General features: G+C 46.0%; 1 protein-coding gene across 1 annotated transcript in view; it reads left to right on the top strand.

The window, feature by feature from the left end:
- Positions 1-25,000, top strand: part of LOC135530560 (multiple epidermal growth factor-like domains protein 11) — a gene marked incomplete at its 5' end in the record, with an annotated part of 72,963 nt that overhangs the window by 24,597 nt on the left and 23,366 nt on the right. The window contains 2 exons of the mRNA XM_064958858.1: positions 8,870-9,016; positions 15,683-15,817. Of these exons, the coding sequence (XP_064814930.1) occupies positions 8,870-9,016; positions 15,683-15,817 (282 nt within the window). The remainder of the gene's footprint in view (positions 1-8,869; positions 9,017-15,682; positions 15,818-25,000) is intronic.

Below are 25,000 nucleotides of genomic sequence, written 5' to 3'. Positions count from 1 at the left end.
ATGACTCTACCTTTCTACATCTCTCCCTGATGACTCTACCTTTCTACATCTCTCCCTGGGACTCTACCTTTCTACATCTCTCCCTGATGACTCTACCTTTCTACATCTCTCCCTGATGACTCTACCTTTCTCCATCTCTCCCTGATGACTCTACCTTTCTACATCTCTCCCTGATGACTCTACCTTTCTCCATCTCTCCCTGGGACTCTACCTTTCTCCATCTCTCCCTGATGACTCTACCTTTCTCCATCTCTCCCTGATGACTCTACCTTTCTCCATCTCTCCCTGGGACTCTACCTTTCTACATCTCTCCCTGATGACTCTACCTTTCTCCATCTCTCCCTGGGACTCTACCTTTCTACATCTCTCCCTGGGACTCTACCTTTCTCCATCTCTCCCTGATGACTCTACCTTTCTCCATCTCTCCCTGGGACTCTACCTTTCTCCATCTCTCCCTGATGACTCTACCTTTCTCCATCTCTCCCTGATGACTCTACCTTTCTCCATCTCTCCCTGGGACTCTACCTTTCTCCATCTCTCCCTGGGACTCAACCTTTCTCCATCTCTCCCTGGGACTCTACCTTTCTCCATCTCTCCCTGGGACTCTCTCCCTGGGACTCTACCTTTCTACATCTCTCCCTGGGACTCTACCTTTCTACATCTCTCCCTGATGACTCTACCTTTCTACATCTCTCCCTGATGACTACCTTTCTCCATCTCTGGGACTCTACCTTTCTACATCTCTCCCTGGGACTCTACCTTTCTCCATCTCTCCCTGGGACTCTACCTTTCTACATCTCTCCCTGATGACTCTACCTTTCTCCATCTCTCCCTGATGACTCTACCTTTCTACATCTCTCCCTGATGACTCTACCTTTCTACATCTCTCCCTGATGACTCTACCTTTCTCCATCTCTCCCTGATGACTCTACCTTTCTCCATCTCTCCCTGGGACTCTACCTTTCTCCATCTCTCCCTGGGACTCTACCTTTCTACATCTCTCCCTGGGACTCTACCTTTCTACATCTCTCCCTGATGACTCTACCTTTCTCCATCTCTCCCTGGGACTCTACCTTTCTACATCTCTCCCTGGGACTCTACCTTTCTACATCTCTCCCTGGGACTCTACCTTTCTCCATCTCTTCCTGGGACTCTACCTTTCTCCATCTCTCCCTGGGACTCTACCTTTCTCCATCTCTCCCTGATGACTCTACCTTTCTACATCTCTCCCTGATGACTCTACCTTTCTCATCTCTCCCTGATGACTCTACCTTTCTACATCTCTCCCTGGGACTCTACCTTTCTCCATCTCTCCCTGATGACTCTACCTTTCTACATCTCTCCCTGGGACTCTACCTTTCTCCATCTCTCCCTGGGACTCTACCTTTCTCCATCTCTCCCTGGGACTCTACCTTTCTCCATCTCTCCCTGATGACTCTACCTTTCTCCATCTCTCCCTGATGACTCTACCTTTCTCCATCTCTCCCTGGGACTCTACCTTTCTCCATCTCTCCCTGATGACTCTACCTTTCTACATCTCTCCCTGATGACTCTACCTTTCTCCATCTCTCCCTGGGACTCTACCTTTCTCCATCTCTCCCTGATGACTCTACCTTTCTACATCTCTCCCTGATGACTCTACCTTTCTCCATCTCTCCCTGGGACTCTACCTTTCTCCATCTCTCCCTGGGACTCTACCTTTCTCCATCTCTCCCTGATGACTCTACCTTTCTCCATCTCTCCCTGATGACTCTACCTTTCTCCATCTCTCCCTGGGACTCTACCTTTCTCCATCTCTCCCTGATGACTCTACCTTTCTCCATCTCTCCCTGGGACTCTAACTTTCTCCATCTCTCCCTGGGACTCATCTCCATCCCCCTGGGACTCTACCTTTCTCCATCTCTCCCTGGGACTCTACCTTTCTCCATCTCTCCCTGGGACTCTACCTTTCTCCATCTCTCCCTGATGACTCTACCTTTCTCCATCTCTCCCTGATGACTCTACCTTTCTCCATCTCTCCCTGATGACTCTACCTTTCTCCATCTCTCCCTGGGATCTACTCTACCTTTCCCTGGGACATCTCTCTCCTGGGACTCTACCTTTCTCCATCTCTCCCTGGGACTCTACCTTTCTCCATCTCTCCCTGATGACTCTACCTTTCTCCATCTCTCCCTGATGACTCTACCTTTCTACATCTCTCCCTGATGACTCTACCTTTCTCCATCTCTCCCTGATGACTCTACCTTTCTACATCTCTCCCTGGGACTCTACCTTTCTCCATCTCTCCCTGGGACTCTACCTTTCTACATCTCTCCCTGATGACTCTACCTTTCTCCATCTCTCCCTGATGACTCTACCTTTCTCCATCTCTCCCTGGGACTCTACCTTTCTCCATCTCTCCCTGGGACTCTACCTTTCTACATCTCTCCCTGATGACTCTACCTTTCTCCATCATCTCTCCCTGATGACTCTACCTTTCTCCATCTCTCCCTGGGACTCTACCTTTCTCCATCTCTCCCTGGGACTCTACCTTTCTCCATCTCTCCCTGGGACTCTACCTTTCTCCATCTCTCCCTGATGACTCTACCTTTCTCCATCTCTCCCTGATGACTCTACCTTTCTCCATCTCTCCCTGATGACTCTACCTTTCTCCATCTCTCCCTGATGACTCTACCTTTCTCCATCTCTCCCTGGGACTCTACCTTTCTCCATCTCTCCCTGGGACTCTACCTTTCTCCATCTCTCCCTGATGACTCTACCTTTCTCCATCTCTCCCTGGGACTCTACCTTTCTCCATCTCTCCCTGGGACTCTACCTTTCTACATCTCTCCCTGGGACTCTACCTTTCTCCATCTCTCCCTGGGACTCTACCTTTCTCCATCTCTCCCTGGGACCATTTCTCTCTCTCCCTGGGACTCTACCTTTCTACATCTCTCCCTGATGACTCTACCTTTCTACATCTCTCCCTGATGACTCTACCTTTCTCCATCTCTCCCTGATGACTCTACCTTTCTCCATCTCTCCCTGGGACTCTACCTTTCTCCATCTCTCCCTGATGACTCTACCTTTCTACATCTCTCCCTGGGACTCTACCTTTCTACATCTCTCCCTGGGACTCTACCTTTCTCCATCTCTCCCTGGGACTCTACCTTTCTCCATCTCTCCCTGATGGGACTCTACCTTTCTCCATCTCTCCCTGGGACTCTACCTTTCTCCATCTCTCCCTGGGACTCTACCTTTCTCCATGACTCTCCCTGATGACTCTACCTTTCTACATCTCTCCCTGATGACTCTACCTTTCTACATCTCTCCCTGGGACTACCTTTCTCCATCTCTCCCTGATGACTCTACCTTTCTACATCTCTCCCTGATGACTCTACCTTTCTCCATCTCTCCCTGGGACTCTACCTTTCTCCATCTCTCCCTGGGACTCTACCTTTCTCCATCTCTCCCTGATGACTCTACCTTTCTCCATCTCTCCCTGATGACTCTACCTTTCTCCATCTCTCCCTGGGACTCTACCTTTCTCCATCTCTCCCTGATGACTCTACCTTTCTCCATCTCTCCCTGGGACTCTAACTTTCTCCATCTCTCCCTGGGACTCTACCTTTCTCCATCTCTCCCTGGGACTCTACCTTTCTCCATCTCTCCCTGGGACTCTACCTTTCTCCATCTCTCCCTGGGACTCTACCTTTCTCCATCTCTCCCTGATGACTCTACCTTTCTCCATCTCTCCCTGATGACTCTACCTTTCTACATCTCTCCCTGATGACTCTACCTTTCTCCATCTCTCCCTGATGACTCTACCTTTCTACATCTCTCCCTGGGACTCTACCTTTCTCCATCTCTCCCTGGGACTCTACCTTTCTCCATCTCTCCCTGATGACTCTACCTTTCTCCATCTCTCCCTGATGACTCTACCTTTCTACATCTCTCCCTGGGACTCTACCTTTCTACATCTCTCCCTGATGACTCTACCTTTCTCCATCTCTCCCTGGGACTATACCTTTCTACATCTCTCCCTGATGACTCTACCTTCTACATCTCTCCCTGATGACTCTACCTTTCTCCATCTCTCCCTGATGACTCTACCTTTCTCCATCTCTCCCTGGGACTCTACCTTTCTCCATCTCTCCCTGATGACTCTACCTTTCTACATCTCTCCCTGATGACTCTACCTTTCTCCATCTCTCCCTGGGACTACCTTTCTACATCTCTCCCTGATGACTCTACCTTTCTCCATCTCTCCCTGGGACTCTACCTTTCTCCATCTCTCCCTGGGACTCTACCTTTCTCCATCTCTCCCTGGGACTCTACCTTTCTCCATCTCTCCCTGATGACTCTACCTTTCTACATCTCTCCCTGGGACTCTACCTTTCTACATCTCTCCCTGGGACTCTACCTTTCTCCATCTCTCCCTGATGACTCTACCTTTCTCCATCTCTACCTGATGACTCTACCTTTCTCCATCTCTCCCTGATGACTCTACCTTTCTACATCTCTCCCTGGGACTCTACCTTTCTCCATCTCTCCCTGGGACTCTACCTTTCTCCATCTCTCCCTGATGACTCTACCTTTCTCCATCTCTCCCTGATGACTCTACCTTTCTACATCTCTCCCTGGGACTCTACCTTTCTACATCTCTCCCTGATGACTCTACCTTTCTCCATCTCTCCCTGATGACTCTACCTTTCTCCATCTCTCCCTGGGACTCTACCTTTCTCCATCTCTCCCTGGGACTCTACCTTTCTACATCTCTCCCTGGGACTCTACCTTTCTACATCTCTCCCTGATGACTCTACCTTTCTCCATCTCTCCCTGGGACTCTACCTTTCTACATCTCTCCCTGGGACTACCTTTCTACATCTCTCCCTGGGACTCTACCTTTCTCCATCTCTTCCTGGGACTCTACCTTTCTCCATCTCTCCCTGGGACTCTACCTTTCTACATCTCTCCCTGGGACTCTACCTTTCTCCATCTCTCCCTGATGACTCTACCTTTCTCCACTTCTCCCTGATGACTCTACCTTTCTCCATCTCTCCCTGGGACTCTACCTTTCTCCATCTCTCCCTGCGACTCTACCTTTCTCCATCTCTCCCTGATGACTCTACCTTTCTCCATCTCTCCCTGGGACTCTACCTTTCTCCATCTCTCCCTGGGACTCTACCTTTCTCCATCTCTGGGACTCTACCTTTCTACATCTCTCCCTGATGACTCTACCTTTCTCCATCTCTGGGACTCTACCTTTCTCCATCTCTCCCTGGGACTCTACCTTTCTCCATCTCTGGGACTCTACCTTTCTCCATCTCTCCCTGATGACTCTACCTTTCTCCATCTCTCCCTGGGACTCTACCTTTCTCCATCTCTCCCTGGGACTCTACCTTTCTCCACCTCTCCCTGATGACTCTACCTTTCTCCATCTCTCCCTGATGACTCTACCTTTCTACATCTCTCCCTGATGACTCTACCTTTCTACATCTCTCCCTGGGACTACCTTTCTCCATCTCTCCCTGATGACTCTACCTTTCTACATCTCTCCCTGATGACTCTACCTTTCTCCATCTCTCCCTGGGACTCTACCTTTCTCCATCTCTCCCTGGGACTCTACCTTTCTCCATCTCATCTCTCCTTTCTCCATCTCTCCCTGATGACTCTACCTTTCTCCATCTCTCCCTGATGACTCTACCTTTCTCCATCTCTCCCTGGGACTCTACCTTTCTCCATCTCTCCCTGATGACTCTACCTTTCTCCATCTCTCCCTGGGACTCTACCTTTCTCCATCTCTCCCTGGGACTCTACCTTTCTCCATCTCTCCCTGGGACTCTACCTTTCTCCATCTCTCCCTGGGACTCTACCTTTCTCCATCTCTCCCTGGGACTCTACCTTTCTCCATCTCTCCCTGATGACTCTACCTTTCTCCATCTCTCCCTGATGACTCTACCTTTCTCCATCTCTCCCTGATGACTCTACCTTTCTCCATCTCTCCCTGGGACTCTACCTTTCTCCATCTCTCCCTGGGACTCTACCTTTCTCTCCATCTCTCCCTGGGACTCTACCTTTCTCCATCTCTCCCTGGGACTCTACCTTTCTCCATCTCTCCCTGATGACTCTACCTTTCTCCATCTCTCCCTGATGACTCTACCTTTCTACATCTCTCCCTGATGACTCTACCTTTCTCCATCTCTCCCTGATGACTCTACCTTTCTCCATCTCTCCCTGGGACATCTCTCCCCCTGGGACTCTACCTTTCTCCATCCATCTCTCCCTGGGACTCTACCTTTCTCCATCTCTCCCTGATGACTCTACCTTTCTCCATCTCTCCCTGATGACTCTACCTTTCTACATCTCTCCCTGGGACTCTACCTTTCTCCATCTCTCCCTGATGACTCTACCTTTCTCCATCTCTCCCTGATGACTCTACCTTTCTACATCTCTCCCTGATGACTCTACCTTTCTCCATCTCTCCCTGGGACTCTACCTTTCTCCATCTCTCCCTGATGACTCTACCTTTCTCCATCTCTCCCTGGGACTCTACCTTTCTCCATCTCTCCCTGATGACTCTACCTTTCTACATCTCTCCCTGGGACTCTACCTTTCTCCATCTCTCCCTGGGACTCTACCTTTCTCCATCTCTCCCTGATGACTCTACCTTTCTACATCTCTCCCTGGGACTCTACCTTTCTCCATCTCTCCCTGATGACTCTACCTTTCTCCATCTCTCCCTGGGACTCTACCTTTCTACATCTCTCCCTGATGACTCTACCTTTCTCCATCTCTCCCTGGGACTCTACCTTTCTCCATCTCTCCCTGGGACTCTACCTTTCTCCATCTCTCCCTGATGACTCTACCTTTCTACATCTCTCCCTGGGACTCTACCTTTCTCCATCTCTCCCTGATGACTCTACCTTTCTCCATCTCTCCCTGGGACTCTACCTTTCTACATCTCTCCCTGATGACTCTACCTTTCTACATCTCTCCCTGGGACTCTACCTTTCTACATCTCTCCCTGATGACTCTACCTTTCTACATCTCTCCCTGATGACTCTACCTTTCTCCATCTCTCCCTGGGACTCTACCTTTCTACATCTCTCCCTGGGACTCTACCTTTCTACATCTCTCCCTGATGACTCTACCTTTCTCCATCTCTCCCTGGGACTACCTTTCTACATCTCTCCCTGATGACTCTACCTTTCTCCATCTCTCCCTGGGACTCTACCTTTCTCCATCTCTCCCTGGGACTCTACCTTTCTCCATCTCTCCCTGATGACTCTACCTCTCCCTGGGACTCTACCTTTCTACATCTCTCCCTGATGACTCTACCTTTCTCCATCTCTCCCTGATGACTCTACCTTTCTCCATCTCTCCCTGGGACTCTACCTTTCTCCATCTCTCCCTGATGACTCTACCTTTCTCCACATCTCCTCCCCATCTCTCCCTGATGACCTTTCTACATCTTTCTCCATCTCTCTCCTGGGACTCTACCTTTCTCCATCTCTCCCTGGGACTCTACCTTTCTCCATCTCTCCCTGATGACTCTACCTTTCTCCATCTCTCCCTGATGACTCTACCTTTCTCCATCTCTCCCTGATGACTCTACCTTTCTCCATCTCTCCCTGATGACTCTACCTTTCTACATCTCTCCCTGGGACTCTACCTTTCTCCATCTCTCCCTGATGACTCTACCTTTCTACATCTCTCCCTGGGACTCTACCTTTCTCCATCTCTCCCTGATGACTCTACCTTTCTCCATCTCTCCCTGGGACTCTACCTTTCTCCATCTCTCCCTGATGACTCTACCTTTCTCCATCTCTCCCTGGGACTCTACCTTTCTCCATCTTTCTCCAGTTCTGTCTCTCCCTGGACGATAGGGGTTAGAAAGGGCACTCAGAGGGGAGAGGAAGGAGAGAAAGCTAACTATCACTCAGTCTCTCTGTCTCTGATGAGATGAGGGAGGGCCCCAGACTCTGAGGGAGGGCCCCAGACTCTGATGAGATGAGGGAGGGCCCCAGACTCTGAGGGAGGGCCCCAGACTCTGATGAGATGAGGGAGGGCCCCAGACTCTGATGAGATGAGGGAGGGCCCCAGACTCTGAGGGAGGGCCCCAGACTCTGATGAGATGAGGGAGGGCCCCAGACTCTGAGGGAGGGCCCCAGACTCTGGGAGGGCCCCAGACTCTGATGAGATGAGGGAGGGCCCCAGACTCTGATGAGATGAGGGAGGGCCCCAGACTCTGATGAGATGAGGAGGGCCCCAGACTCTGATGAGATGAGGGAGGGCCCCAGACTCTGAGGGAGGGCCCCAGACTCCGATGAGATGAGGGAGGGCCCCAGACTCTGATGAGATGAGGGAGGGCCCCAGACTCTGAGGGAGGGCCCCAGACTCCGATGAGATGAGGGAGGGCCCCAGACTCTGAGGGAGGGCCCCAGACTCCGATTAGATGAGGGAGGGCCCCAGACTCTGATGAGATGAGGGAGGGCCCCAGACTCTGAGGGAGGGCCCCAGACTCTGAGGGAGGGCCCCAGACTCTGATGAGATGAGGGAGGGCCCCAGACTCTGAGGGAGGGCCCCAGACTCTGATGAGATGAGGGAGGGCCCCAGACTCTGATGAGATGAGGGAGGGCCCCAGACTCTGATGAGATGAGGGAGGGCCCCAGACTCTGAGGGAGGGCCCCAGACTCTGAGGGAGGGCCCCAGACTCCGATGAGATGAGGGAGGGCCCCAGACTCTGATGAGATGAGGGAGGGCCCAGACTCTGATGGAGACCCCCAGACTCTGAGGGAGGGCCCCAGACTCTGATGAGATGAGGGAGGGCCCCAGAATCTGCCCAGTTAGATGAGTTACTGAGCTGTGTTCCCCATGTTACCTCCAGGTGTGAACTGTGACAGTGTGTGTGTGGAGGGCCGATGGGGCCCAGACTGCTCCTACTCCTGTACCTGTGAGAACGGAGGCTCCTGCTCACCGGAGGACGGGACGTGTGTGTGTGCCCCCGGATACAGAGGCACCTCCTGCAGACGCAGTAAGAGAACAATACACACACACACACACATACGCACACACACACACACACACACACACACACACACACACACACACACACACACACACACACACACACACACACACACACACATATATGCCTGCACACACACACACACACACACACACACACACACACACACACACACACACACACACACACACACGCCTGCACACACACACACACACACACACACACACACACACACACACACACACACACACACACACACACACACACACACACACACACACACACACACACACATATATGCCTGCACACACACACACACACATATATGCCTGCACACACACACACACACACACACACACACACACACACACACACACACACACACACACACACACACACACACACACACACACACACACACACACACACACACATATGCCTACACACACACACACACACACACACACACACACACACACACACATACACACATAATCAGAGCAGCTAGTCAAGTAAAATGGCCTCTCTGACATGTGTGTATTTGCGTATGTGTTCCTACGTATACTTGCCTTCATCTCTGTGTGTATGTCTAGGTAAAATGTCATGTCTGTGTGTGTATGTCTAGGTAACATGTAATGTCTGTGTGTATGTCTGGGTATAATGTAATGTCTGTGTGTATGTCTGGGTATCATGTAATGTCTGTGTGTATGTCTAGGTAACATGTAATGTATGTGTGTATGTCTAGGTAAAATGTAATGTCTGTGTATGTCTGGGTAAAATGTCATGTCTGTGTGTATGTCTAGGTAAAATGTAATGTCTGTGTGTATGTCTAGGTAACATGTAATGTCTGTGTGTATGTCTAGGTAAAATGTAATGGCTGTGTGTATGTCTAGGTAACATGTAATGTCTGTGTGTATGTCTAGGTAACATGTAATGTCTGTGTGTATGTCTGGGTAACATGTAATGTCTGTGTGTGTCTAGGTAAAATGTAATGTCTGTGTGTGTCTAGGTAAAATGTAATGTATGTGTGTGAGTCTAGGTAACATGTAATGTCTGTGTGTGAGTCTAGGTAACATGTAATGTCTGTGTATGTCTAGGTAAAATGTAATGTCTGTGTGTGAGTCTAGGTAACATGTAATGTCTGTGTGTGAGTCTAGGTAACATGTAATGTCTGTGTATGTCTAGGTAACATGTAATGTCTGTGTGTGAGTCTAGGTAAAATGTAATGTCTGTGTGTGTATGTCTGGGTAACATGTAATGTCTGTGTGTATGTCTAGGTAAAATGTAATGTCTGTGTGTATGTCTAGGTAACATGTAATGTCTGTGTGTATGTCTAGGTAAAATGTCATGTCTGTGTGTATGTCTAGGTAACATGTAATGTCTGTGTGTGAGTCTAGGTAACATGTCATGTCTGTGTGTGTATGTCTGGGTAACATGTAATGTCTGTGTGTGAGTACCTGCATGCCTCTCTATGTGCGTGTACAGCGAGCATGTCTACTTCTTTATGTGCGTCCTTCTGTGTCTGTTAGTTAACCTGCACCCAGTTTACAGTTCAGTCTGATTTACACTGAGACAGAGCAGGAAGGAAACATCATTCTGACCTTTAAACTCCTTTAAACTCCTCCTCTCGTTAGACAGAGCAGGAAGGAAACATCATTCTGACCTGTTGACTCCTCCTCTCATTAGACAGAGCAGGAAGGAAACATCATTCTAACCTGTTGACTCCTCCTCTCGTTAGACAGAGCAGGAAGGAAACATCATTCTGACCTGTTGACTCCTCCTCTCGTTAGACAGAGCAGGAAGGAAACATCATTCTGACCTGTTGACTCCTCCTCTCGTTAGACAGAGCAGGAAGGAAACATCATTCTGACCTGTTGACTCCTCCTCTCGTTAGACAGAGCAGGAAGGAAACATCATTCTGACCTGTTGACTCCTCCTCTCGTTAGACTGAGCAGGAAGGAAACATCATTCTGACCTGTTGACTCCTCCTCTCGTTAGACAGAGCAGGAAGGAAACATCATTCTGACCTGTTGACTCCTCCTCTCATTAGACAGAGCAGGAAGGAAACATCATTCTGACCTGTTGACTCCTCCTCTCGTTAGACAGAGCAGGAAGGAAACATCATTCTGACCTGTTGACTCCTCCTCTCGTTAGACAGAGCAGGAAGGAAACATCATTCTGACCTGTTGACTCCTCCTCTCGTTAGACAGAGCAGGAAGGAAACATCATTCTGACCTTTAAACTCCTTTAAACTCCTCCTCTCGTTAGACAGAGCAGGAAGGAAACATCATTCTGACCTGTTGACTCCTCCTCTCATTAGACAGAGCAGGAAGGAAACATCATTCTGACCTGTTGACTCCTCCTCTCGTTAGACTGAGACAGAGCAGGAAGGAAACATCATTCTGACCTGTTGACTCCTCCTCTCGTTAGACAGAGCAGGAAGGAAACATCATTCTGACCTGTTGACTCCTCCTCTCGTTAGACAGAGCAGGAAGGAAACATCATTCTGACCTGTTGACTCCTCCTCTCGTTAGACAGAGCAGGAAGGAAACATCATTCTAACCTGTTGACTCCTCCTCTCGTTAGACAGAGCAGGAAGGAAACATCATTCTGACCTGTTGACTCCTCCTCTCGTTAGACAGAGCAGGAAGGAAACATCATTCTGACCTGTTGACTCCTCCTCTCGTTAGACAGAGCAGGAAGGAAACATCATTCTGACCTGTTGACTCCTCCTCTCATTAGACAGAGCAGGAAGGAAACACCATTCTGACCTGTTGACTCCTCCTCTCATTAGACAGAGCAGGAAGGAAACATCATTCTGACCTGTTGACTCCTCCTCTCGTTAGACAGAGCAGGAAGGAAACATCATTCTGACCTGTTGACTCCTCCTTTCGTTAGACAGAGCAGGAAGGAAACATCATTCTGACCTGTTGACTCCTCCTCTCGTTAGACAGAGCAGGAAGGAAACATCATTCTGACCTGTTGACTCCTCCTCTCGTTAGACTGAGAGCAGGAAGGAAACATCATTCTGACCTTTTGACTCCTCCTCTCGTTAGACTCATTCTGACTCCCTCTCTCATTAGACAGAGCAGGAAGGAAACATCATTCTGACCTGTTGACTCCTCCTCTCATTAGACAGAGCAGGAAGGAAACATCATTCTGACCTGTTGACTCCTCCTCTCGTTAGACAGAGCAGGAAGGAAACATCATTCTGACCTGTTGACTCCTCCTCTCGTTAGACAGAGCAGGAAGGAAACATCATTCTGACCTGTTGACTCCTCCTCTCATTAGACAGAGCAGGAAGGAAACATCATTCTGACCTTTGACTCCTCCTCTCGTTAGACTGAGACAGAGCAGGAAGGAAACATCATTCTGACCTGTTGACTCCTCCTCTCGTTAGACAGAGCAGGAAGGAAACATCATTCTGACCTGTTGACTCCTCCTCTCATTAGACAGAGCAGGAAGGAAACATCATTCTGACCTCTCCTCTCGTTAGACTGAGACAGAGCAGGAAGGAAACATCATTCTGACCTGTTGACTCCTCCTCTCATTAGACAGAGCAGGAAGGAAACATCATTCTGACCTGTTGACTCCTCCTCTCGTTAGACTGAGACAGAGCAGGAAGGAAACATCATTCTGACCTGTTGACTCCTCCTCTCGTTAGACAGAGCAGGAAGGAAACATCATTCTGACCTGTTGACTCCTCCTCTCGTTAGACAGAGCAGGAAGGAAACATCATTCTGACCTGTTGACTCCTCCTCTCGTTAGACAGAGCAGGAAGGAAACATCATTCTGACCTGTTGACTCCTCCTCTCGTTAGACAGAGCAGGAAGGAAACATCATTCTGACCTGTTGACTCCTCCTCTCGTTAGACAGAGCAGGAAGGAAACATCATTCTGACCTGTTGACTCCTCCTCTCGTTAGACAGAGCAGGAAGGAAACATCATTCTGACCTGTTGACTCCTCCTCTCGTTAGACAGAGCAGGAAGGAAACATCATTCTGACCTGTTGACTCCTCCTCTCATTAGACAGAGCAGGAAGGAAACATCATTCTGACCTGTTGACTCCTCCTCTCATTAGACAGAGCAGGAAGGAAACATCATTCTGACCTGTTGACTCCTCCTCTCGTTAGACAGAGCAGGAAGGAAACATCATTCTGACCTGTTGACTCCTCCTCTCATTAGACAGAGCAGGAAGGAAACATCATTCTGACCTGTTGACTCCTCCTCTCATTAGACAGAGCAGGAAGGAAACATCATTCTGACCTGTTGACTCCTCCTCTCGTTAGACAGAGCAGGAAGGAAACATCATTCTGACCTGTTGACTCCTCCTCTCATTAGACAGAGCAGGAAGGAAACATCATTCTGACCTGTTGACTCCTCCTCTCATTAGACAGAGCAGGAAGGAAACACCATTCTGACCTGTTGACTCCTCCTCTCGTTAGACAGAGCAGGAAGGAAACATCATTCTGACCTGTTGACCCTTCCTCTCGCCACTTAGAGAAACATCAATGCAAACTAATTAAGAGCTTAAGGAAGACATATGGCCTGAGTGGCACAGACTGCGGCCCTATTCCCTTTATAGTGCCCTGTATACCATGTGGGATGCTGCAGCCTCAGTCAAGGAGGACAAAGCTACGCTCTCTAACTGTGCTGGTCCTTCACTACAGAGGATTACAATAGAGAACAGAGTGGGCTGCCAGAGTCTTTTTCTTCCTTGGCTTCAGACTTTACCTCATGTGAACCTGAAAGATGAAAGTAAAAGAGAGGAGAGGAGAGGAAAGGGGAGGAGAGGAGAGGAGGGAGGGGAGAGGAGAGGAGGGGAGGGAAGGGAAGGGAGGAGAGGAGAGGGAGGGGAGGAGAGGAGAGGAGAGGAGAGGAGAGGGAGGGGAGAGGAGAGGAGAGGAGGGGAGGGGAGAGGAGAGGGAGGGGAGGGGAGGGGAGAGGAGAGGGAGGAGGAGGGGAGAGGAGGGGAGGGGAGAGGAGAGGAGGGGAGGGGAGGGGGGGAGAGGAGAGGAGAGGAGAGGAGGGGAGGGGAGAGGAGGAGGAGAGGAGGGAGGGGAGGGAGAGGAGGGGGAGGGGAAGGAGGGGAGGGGAGAGGAGAGGAGAGAGAGAGGAGGGGAGGGGAGGGGAGGGGAGAGGAAAGGAGGGGAGAGGAGAGGAGAGGAGAGAGAGGAGGGGAGGAGGGAGGGGAGGGGTAGGGAGAGGAGAGGGAGAGGGGAGGGAGGGGAGAGGGAGAGGAGGGAGAGGAGAGGGAGAGGAGAGGAGGGGGGAGGGGGAGAGGAGAGGAGAGGGAGAGGAGAGGAGAGGAGAGGGAGAGAGGGGAGGGGAGGGGAGGGAGAGGAGGGGAGGGGAGGGGGAGGGGAGGGAGAGGGAGAGGAGAGGAGGGGAGAGGGAGAGGGGAGGGGGGGAGGGGAGGGGAGGGGAGAGGAGGGGAGAGGAGAGGGAGAGAGGAGAGGAGAGGAGAGGAGAGGAGAGGGGAGGGAGAGGAGAGGGAGAGGAGAGGAGAGGAGAGGAGAGGAGGGGAGGGGAGGGGAGGGGAGGGGAGAGGAGAAATTGGAAATAGGAAATGCTATGAGAGTTTGAGTCTTTGGTGTGTAGTGTCCAGTAGTCTCTGGTAGTGTCTGGTAGTGTCTGGTGATGTCTGGGGATGTCTGGTAGTGTCTGGTAGTGTCTGGAGGTGTCTGTTGGTGTCTGGTAGTGTCTGGTAATGTCTGGTAATGTCTGTAATGTCTGGTAATGTCTGGTATTGTCTGGTAATGTCTGGTTGACATGGTATTGTCTGGTATTGTCTGGTAATGTCTGGTAATGTCTGGTAGTGTCTGGTAGTGTCTGGTAGTGTCTGGTAGTGTCTGGTGATGTCTGGTGATGGCTGGTGTTGTCTGGTAGTGTCTGGTAATGTCTGGTGATGTCTGGTGATGTCTGGTAATGTCTGGTAATGTCTGGTGATGTCTGGTAGTGTCTGGTAATGTCTGGTAATGTCTGGTAGTGTCTGGTAGTGTCTGGTAATGTCTGGTAGTGTCTGGTAATGTCTGGTAGTGTCTGGTAGTGTCTGGTAGTGTCTGGTAATGTCTGGTAGTGTCTGGTAATGTCTGGTGATGGCTGGTAGTGTCTGGTAGTGTCTGGTAATGTCTGGTAGTGTCTGGTAGTGTCTGGTAGTGTCTGGTAGTGTCTGGTAATGTCTGGTAGTGTCTGGTAATGTCTGGTAGTGTCTGGTAGTGTCTGGTAGTGTCTGGTAATGTCTGGTAGTGTCTGGTAATGTCTGGTAGTGTCTGGTAATGTCTGGTGATGTCTGGTGATGGCTGGTAGTGTCTGGTAATGTCTGGTAGTGTCTGGTAATGTCTGGTAATGTCTGGTAGTGTCTGGTAATGTCTGGTAATGTCCAGTAGTGTCTGGTAATGTCTGGTAGTGTCTGGTAATGTCTGGTAATGTCTGGTAATGTCTGGTAGTGTCTGGTAATGTCTGGTAATGTCCAGTAGTGTCTGGTAATGTCTGGTAATGCTTGGTAGTGTCTGGTAGTGTCTTAGCTTTGTATCTGTGGTTGTCTCAGAAATATATGTGTTTGTAAGTACACACTCACACACACACACACACACACACACACACACACACACACACACACACATACCTTCACACACATTAACCCCCCCCACCCTGTCCCCTGTGTTTTCAGTCTGTTCTCCAGGGTTCTATGGTCAGCGCTGTAGTCAGTCCTGTCCTCAGTGTATCCATAGCGATGGTCCCTGTCACCACATCACAGGACACTGTGAGTGTCTGTCAGGATTCTGTGGCTCTCTGTGTAACCAAGGTGAGTTTCTCTAGTCGCTCTGTTCACTCTGCTTCAAACCATTTCCATCAGTCGTGGTTCTTTCTGCCTCAAACCCCTTACAGTCTCTGCTCTCTCTGTCTCTAGGACTGTTTAGAGATGGGACATAGGTCTCTGTTATCACTCTGCCTCAAACCCCTTCCAGTCTCTGCTCTCTCTCTGTCTCTAGGACTGTTTAGAGATGGGACATAGGTCTCTGTTATCACTCTGCCTCAAACCTCTTTCCACTAGCCTGGATGCCAGACAGTTTGTACTTTAGCCAACTCATTTGTCTTACCTACAACATTAATTTGGCATTATACAGCTTAACTTATTTAAATATGGTTACATTCTGAATTATATTCAGTCATAAACCTGAAGCCGGATCTCCTCCACATCACATCGAGCTAATGCTCATCTTCAAGTCTCAGCCAATGTTATTCATTGTTCAGATTGTTCTGTGGCTTAATCACAGAACCATCTGTTAGGACATAGATCTGTCAGGACATAGATCTGTTACTGTTATGACATAGATCTGTTACTGTTATGACATAGATCTATCAGGACATAGATCTGTTACTGTTATGACATAGATCTATCAGGACATAGATCTGTTACTGTTATGACATAGATCTATCAGGACATAGATCTGTTACTGTTATGACATAGATCTATCAGGACATAGATATGTTACTGTTATGACATAGATCTATCAGGACATAGATCTGTTACTGTTATGACATAGATCTATCAGGACATAGATCTGTTACTGTTAGGACATAGATCTATCAGGACATAGATCTGTTACTGTTATGACATAGATCTATCAGGACATAGATCTGTTACTGTTATGACATAGATCTATCAGGACATAGATCTGTTACTGTCAGGACATAGATCTGTTACTGTTATGACATAGATCTATCAGGACATAGATCTGTTACTGTTATGACATAGATATGTTACTGTTATGACATAGATCTATCAGGACATAGATCTGTTACTGTTATGACATAGATATGTTACTGTTAGGACATAGATCTATCAGGACATAGATCTGTTACTGTTAGGACATAGATCTATCAGGACATAGATCTGTTACTGTTATGACATAGATCTATCAGGACATAGATCTGTTACTGTTAGGACATAGATCTATCAGGACATAAATCTATTAAGCCATCGATCCGGTAATATGACATATCTCTATTAGGACATAGATTTGTTAATATGACATAGATCTGTTAAAATGACATATATTGGAAATATGACATAGATCTGTTTAAATGACATAGATCTGTTAATATGACATAGAGCTGTTAATATGACATAGATATATTAATATGACATAGAGCTGTTGAGACATAGATATGTCATAACATAGATCTGGTAATATGACATAGATGTAGTAATGTGACATAAATTGTTAAAATGACATAGATCTGTTAATATGACATAGATCTGTTAATATGACATAGATATGTTAATATGACATAGATCTGTTAATAGGACATAGATCTGTTAATATAACATAGATCTGTTAATATGACATAGATATGTTAATATGACATAGATCTGTTAATATGACATAGATCTGTTAATATGACATAGATCTATTAATGTGACATAAATCTGTTCGATCTGTAGTCATTGTGATCTGTAGTCATTACGATCTGTAGTTATTGTCATTACTATCTGTAGTCATTGTGATCTGTAGTCATTACGATATGTAGTCATTGTGATCTGTAGTCATTGTTATCTGTAGTCATTGTGATATGTAGTCATTGATCTGTAGTCATCATGATATTTAGTCATTGTGATCTGTAGTCATTGTGATCTGTAGTCATGACGATCTGTAGTCATTGTGATCTGTAGTCATTGTGATCTGTAGTTATTGTCATTACTATCTGTAGTCATTGTCATCTGTAGTCATTACGATCTGTAGTCATTGTGATCTGTAGTTATTGTCATTGCTATCTGTAGTCATCGTGATCTGTAGTCATTGTGATCTGTAGTCATTGTGATCTGTAGTCATTGTGATATGTAGTCATTGTGATCTGTAGTCATTATGATCTGTATTCATTGTGATATGTAGTCATTACGATCTGTAGTCATTGTGATCTGTAGTCATTGTGATCTGTAGTCATTGTGATCTGTAGTTATTGTGATCTGTAGTCATTGTGCTCTGTAGTCATTGTGATCTGTAGTCATTGTGATATGTAGTCATTGTGATCTGTAGTTATTGTGATCTGTAGTTATTGTGATCTGTAGTCATTGTGATCTGTAGTCATTGTGATCTGTAGTTATTGTGATCTGTAGTCATTGTGATCTGTAGTCATTGTGATCTGTAGTCATTGTGATCTGTAGTCATTGTGATCTGTAGTTATTGTCATTCCTAAAACAAACCCATGTTTTATTCTTGAGAGAAATGTGAAGTGTTTTAATGAGCAGGCTTTCCTTCATGATTTGTTTTATTTTGACTGGAGTGAGATTGAGTTTATCCCTGATGTGGAAACTGCTTGGAAATTCTTTCATGATGTTTTTTTCCCATATAGGAAACAAACATTCCCCATTCCGCAGGTTCGGGGTTAAAGGGCGGGTTAATCCATGGTTTTCTTCTGAGCTGTCTTGTATTATTTCACGACCGTAATCTAGCCTGGGCTAAAACAAGGAAATCATGTTGTGATGCTGATTGGTTTATTTTTAGGCAGTTATGAAACCAGTGTTCTTTTCTTCTCAGGAAGATCAAGTCTGAATATTTTATGTCTGTTACCACTGATGACCCTGAATGACCCTAGAAAGTTCCGGAAGGCTAAAAAGTCTATGTCTGGTCACAGTAATGTTAATGAATTACCGTCAAGTGTTTTGAAGGACTCTGTTGCTGTATATGACAAAACTGAAATGCTGAATTGTTTCAATGAGCACTTTGTTATCATCTGGTAGGCTTGTTTGGTTCAGTGTCCTCTGTCTCTGTACAACCCTGTGTGGATGAACCAGTTGAGAGCTGGTCAAACGTTTAGCTTTTGGCCATTCTCAGTGCGGGTGGTACATAAAGCCCTGAAATCCTTAGATCAGAGAAAGCCTGCAGGTCCTGATCTTTTGGATCCCTGCTTTTTAAATCTGGCAGCTGATTTCATAGCTGAACCACTTACATCTCTGTTCAATCTAACCCTGGAATGTAATGACATTCCAAAAGATCTGGAAATCAGCATTTGTCCTACCACTTTTAAAAGAGGGAGATCAAACTCTTTTAAATAATTTTATGCCAATCTCAAAGCTGTCACCCCTGGTGAAAATACTTGAAACCCTTGTGAGTGAACAGCTAAAATAGTTTTTATTTACTAACTCTATTTTTATCAATGTACCAATTGGGCTTCAGGAAGAAGCATAGCACAATTACAGCAGCCATGAAGGTTTTAAATGATATCACTGAAGGCCTTGACAAAAAACAGCACTGTGTCTCACTTTTTATTGATCTCTCTAAGGCGTTTGATACAGTTGATCATGCTATACTAAGGCAGAGATTGTTAAGTGTAGGTCTTTCAGAGCATGGTTTGCTAACTATCTGTCTGATAGAACTCAGTGCACTCAATTTGATGGACTTATGTCTGTTAAATTGTCTGTCTTTAATGGTGTACCCCAAGGTTCTGTTCTTGGTCCTCTCTTATTCACTATTTATATAAATGATTTCGACAAAAATTTCCAAAATGTGCAACTTCATTTTTATGCTGATGATACTGTTATTTACTGTTGTGCCTCATCTCTTACAAAAGCTTTCCAGAACATGCAAACTGCTTTTTATACTGTTCAACATACCTTGTGTCAATTGAAGCTTATCCTCAATACTGACAAAACTAAACGAATGGTGTTTTCTAAAGCAAGAAATGGACCTCTGAACCTTTCACCTTTTACTACCTGTCAGGGCAAGGAGATTGAGGTTGTAACCTCATAAATATCTTGTAATTTTAATTGATGACGCCGTCTCTTTTAAATTGCATATTCAACAACTTACAAAAAAACTGAAGCTGAAATTGCTATTTTATTTTAGGAATAAGGCCTGTTTTTCTTTTGAAGCCAGAAGGAGGCTGGTATCAGCTACATTTATGCCTTTACTAGACTATGGGGATATTTTATATATGAATGCTTCCGCTCAGTGTTTGAGATCAATTGACACTCTTTACCATGGCACTTTGAGATTTATTTTAAACTGCAAACCCTTACGCACTTCTGCACTTTGTATACCAGGGTTGGCTGGCCTTCTCTAGTCACTCGTAGGCTCAGGCACTGGTATACGTTTATTTACTAAGCCATTTTGGGTTTACTACCTTTTTATTTGGGCATTTTTATTGTTCAGAAATGTGGTGGGTTCTCTCTTTGTTCGCTGGACTTCGCTGGACTTTATCCTGCTAACTGTTCCAAATGTCCCAACTGAATTTGGTAAAAGGGCTTTTATGTACTCTGCTCCATCGTCTTGGAACACCTTACAAAATACTTTTAAATTGGAAGAACTTGTCCCGAACTTGTCCCGATGTTGAGACTGATTCCCTGACCTGTCAATGTTTTTAATTAGCTGTTTTTGATTTTGTTATACTCTTGTGATTTCTATGGTTTTTACGAGATTACTTGTAGTTTTTCATGTTGTTTGTCTGTAATTTTTGTAATGACTTGGTGCTGCCTATCTTGGCCAAGACGCTCTTGAAAAATATATTTTACATCTCAATGAGCCCTTCCTGGTTAAATAAAGGTTAAATAAAATAAATGTAGTCATTGTGATCGGTAGTCATTATGATCTCTAGTCATTGTGATCTGTAGTCATTGTGATCTGCAGTCATTATGATCTCTAGTCATTGTGATCTGTAGTCATTGTGATCGGTAGTCATTGCGATCTGTAGTCATTGTGATCTGTAGTTATTGTGATCTGTAGTCATTGTGATCTGTAGTCATTGTGATCGGTAGTCATTGTGATCTGTAGAGTTGCTATTTTCTCAAGTTTTCTCGTGTCAGATAACTCGTGACTCCTGGATGTGTCATTATATTAATTAACTCTGGTCTAATCAACAAATATGATAGTCAGATTAAAAAAGGTTAAGGGTACAAGACTGTGTACATATCTGGCTGTGTTGGAAAAATCACTACATTTCCCATCAAACCAAGTGGCTGCCCGTTGTCACAGTTACAAGCAGAACCAATCAGAAACGTCCAGCTGACCCTATGCCTAGCCGCCGGTGAATCTCAAAACTGAACTGAACAATGATGCCTCGAACCTGTCCTGACTATTCAACAAAACAATTAAACAATACACAGTTTTTTTCCATCAAATTTCTTAGTTATACGATTGTAGTTTTTTACTTTTGAAGTTGAGGGTGCATTATTTAGGATGTTTGGCAATGAGGACAAAAACTATCACAGTTCAGCTAGCCACCTAGTTTAGCTAGGGAAAACCGGGACTCCTCCTCTTCACCAGGGTAGCCTCCTCCTCCTCACCAGGGTATCCTCCTCCTCCTCACCAGGGTATCCTCCTCCTCCTCACCAGGGTAGCCTCCTCCTCCTCACCACGGTAGACTCCTCCTCCTCCCCACGGTAGACTCCTCCTCCTCACCACGGTAGCCTCCTCCTCCTCACCAGGGTAGACTCCTCCTCCTCACCACAGTAGACTCCTCCTCCTCACCACGGTAGACTCCTCCTCCTCACCACGGTAGACTCCTCCTCCTAACCACGATAGACTCCTCCTTCTCACCACGATAGACTCCTCCTTCTCACCACAATAGACTCCTCCTCCTCACCACGGTAGACTCCTCCTCCTCACCACGGTAGACTCCTCCTCCTCACCACTCTATAAAGTCTCATCCTGCTTTTAAATACATATTACTTTTCCTAATAATAAAATTAGAAATGAATTAGAAAGAGGCAATGGGCAGATATAGAATTCACTTTCATGCCCTTCCCAGCCATAGAGATCCTATTAAATTACTAGAGCGGGTTATGTCATCACCCTTCCCAGCTCTGTCTCATAAATATAAGGACTACTATTTAAAATAGGGCTTTTATAAATGGTGCTCGTTTGTCAAGAAGACCTTAATTAACGGCTAGTTCGGTCACTGGGCAGTTGCTCTCTGAAAATGTTTGGCTTTTTAGGTCTACGTCGGTGGTCTCTCGTCCGATACAAGACCTTTTCAGACGTTCTAGTCTTTCTGTTGAAATATGAAAGTTTGAAAATAATTGTGGGTTTAAATCTAATGCTCACATGCAGATACAACATCATGTTTGACGGGCTTGAAAGAGCTCTTCAGAGGAAGATAGTAGCTAAACCCATTGAAATATAACTAGTGAAGAGCCCTTCAGAGGAAGATAGCAGCAAAACCCATTGAAATAGAACTAGTGAAGAGCCCTTCAGAGGAAGATAGCAGCAAAACCCATTGAAATAGAATTAGTGAAGTGCCCTTCAGAGGGAGATCGCAACTAAACCCATTGAAATAGAACTAGTGAAGAGCCCTTCAGAGGAAGATAGCAGCTAAACCCATTGAAATAGAACTAGTGAAGAGCCCTTCAGAGGAAAATAGCAGCTAAACCATTGAAATGGAACTAGTGAAGAGCCCTTCAGAGGAAGATAGCAGCAAAACCCATTGAAATAGAATTAGTGAAGAGCCCTTCAGAGGGAGATAGCAACTAAACCCATTGAAATAGAACTAGTGAAGAGCCCTTCAGAGGAAGATAGCAGCTAAGCTCATTGAAATAGAACTAGTGAAGAGCCCTTCAGAGGAAGATAGCAGCTAAACCCATTGAAATAGAACTAGTGAAGAGTCCTTCAGAGGAAGATAGCAGCTAAACCCATTGAAATAGAACTAGTGAAGAGTCCTTCAGAGGAAGATAGCAGCTAAACCCATTGAAATAGAACTAGTGAAGAGCCCTTCAGAGGAAGATAGCAGCTAAACCCATTGAAATAGAACTAGTGAAGAGCCCTTCAGAGGAAGATAGCAGCAAAACCCATTGAAATAGAATTAGTGAAGAGCCCTTCAGAGGGAGATAGCAACTAAACCCATTGAAATAGAACTAGTGAAGAGCCCTTCAGAGGAAGATAGCAGCTAAACCCATTGAAATAGAACTAGTGAAGAGCCCTTCAGAGGAAAATAGCAGCTAAACCATTGAAATGGAACTAGTGAAGAGCCCTTCAGAGGAAGATAGCAGCAAAACCCATTGAAATAGAATTAGTGAAGAGCCCTTCAGAGGGAGATAGCAACTTGAAATAGAACTAAACCCATTGAAATAGAACTAGTGAAGAGCCCTTCAGAGGAAGATAGCAGCTAAGCTCATTGAAATAGAACTAGTGAAGAGCCCTTCAGAGGAAGATAGCAGCTAAACCCATTGAAATAGAACTAGTGAAGAGTCCTTCAGAGGAAGATAGCAGCTAAACCCATTGAAATAGAACTAGTGAAGAGTCCTTCAGAGGAAGATAGCAGCTAAACCCATTGAAATAGAACTAGTGAAGAGCCCTTCAGAGGAAGATAGCAGCTAAACCCATTGAAATAGAACTAGTGAAGAGCCCTTCAGAGGAAGATAGCAGCTAAACCCATTGAAATAGAACTAGTGAAGAGTCCTTCAGAGGAAGATAGCAGCTAAACCCATTGAAATAGAACTAGTGAAGAGTCCTTCAGAGGAAGATAGCAGCTAAACCCATTGAAATAGAACTAGTGAAGAGTCCTTCAGAGGAAGATAGCAGCTAAACCCATTGTAGAACTAGTGAAGAGTCCTTCAGAGGAAGATAGCAGCTAAACCCATTGAAATAGAACTAGTGAAGAGTCCTTCAGAGGAAGATAGCAGCTAAACCTATTGAAATAGAACTAGTGAAGAGCCCTTCAGAGGAAGATAGCAGCTAAACCCATTGAAATAGAACTAGTGAAGAGCCCTTCAGAGGAAGATAGCAGCTAAACCCATTGAAATAGAACTAGTGAAGAGTCCTTCAGAGGGAGATAGCAGCTAAACCCATTGAAATAGAACTAGTGAAGAGTCCTTCAGAGGGAGATAGCAGCTAAACCCATTGAAATAGAACTAGTGAAGAGCCCTTCAGAGGAAGATAGTAGCTAAACCCATTGAAATAGAATTAGTGAAGAGTCCTTCAGAGGAAGATAGCAGCTAAACCCATTGAAATAGAACTAGTGAAGAGCCCTTCAGAGGAAGATAGCAGCTAAGCTCATTGAAATAGAACTAGTGAAGAGCCCTTCAGAGGAAGATAGCAGCTAAACCCATTGAAATAGAACTAGTGAAGAGTCCTTCAGAGGAAGATAGCAGCTAACCCCATTGAAATAGAACTAGTGAAGAGCCCTTCAGAGGAAGATAGTAGCTAAACCCATTGAAATAGAATTAGTGAAGAGCCCTTCAGAGGAAGATAGCAGCTAAACCCATTGACATAGAACTAGTGAAGAGCCCTTCAGAGGAAAATAGCAGCTAAACCCATTGAAATAGAACTAGTGAAGAGCCCTTCAGAGGAAGATAGCAGCTAAACCCATTGAAATAGAACTAGTGAAGAGTCCTTCAGAGGAAGATAGCAGCTAAACCCATTGAAATAGAACTAGTGAAGAGTCCTTCAGAGGAAGATAGCAGCTAAACCCATTGAAATAGAACTAGTGAAGAGTCCTTCAGAGGAAAATAGCAGCTAAACCCATTGAAATAGAACTAGTGAAGAGTCCTTCAGAGGAAGATAGCAGCTAAACCCATTGAAATAGAACTAGTGAAGAGTCCTTCAGAGGAAGATAGCAGCTAAACCCATTGAAATAGAACTAGTGAAGAGTCCTTCAGAGGAAGATAGCAGCTAAACCCATTGAAATAGAACTAGTGAAGAGTCCTTCAGAGGAAGATAGCAGCTAAACCCATTGAAATAGAACTAGTGAAGAGTCCTTCAGAGGAAGATAGCAGCTAAACCCATTGAAATAGAACTAGTGAAGAGTCCTTCAGAGGAAGATAGCAGCAAAACCCATTGAAATAGAACTAGTGAAGAGTCCTTCAGAGGAAGATAGCAGCTAAACCCATTGAAATAGAACTAGTGAAGAGTCCTTCAGAGGAAGATAGCAGCTAAACCCATTGAAATAGAACTAGTGAAGAGTCCTTCAGAGGGAGATAGCAGCTAAACCCATTGAAATAGAACTAGTGAAGAGTCCTTCAGAGGAAGATAGCAGCTAAACCCATTGAAAT

This window comes from Oncorhynchus masou, unplaced genomic scaffold, assembly GCF_036934945.1.
Source record: "Oncorhynchus masou masou isolate Uvic2021 unplaced genomic scaffold, UVic_Omas_1.1 unplaced_scaffold_1380, whole genome shotgun sequence".
Lineage (NCBI taxonomy): Eukaryota > Metazoa > Chordata > Actinopteri > Salmoniformes > Salmonidae > Oncorhynchus > Oncorhynchus masou.
Note: the sequence above shows the minus strand (reverse complement) of the source record. Positions and strands in the feature narration are given on the sequence as shown.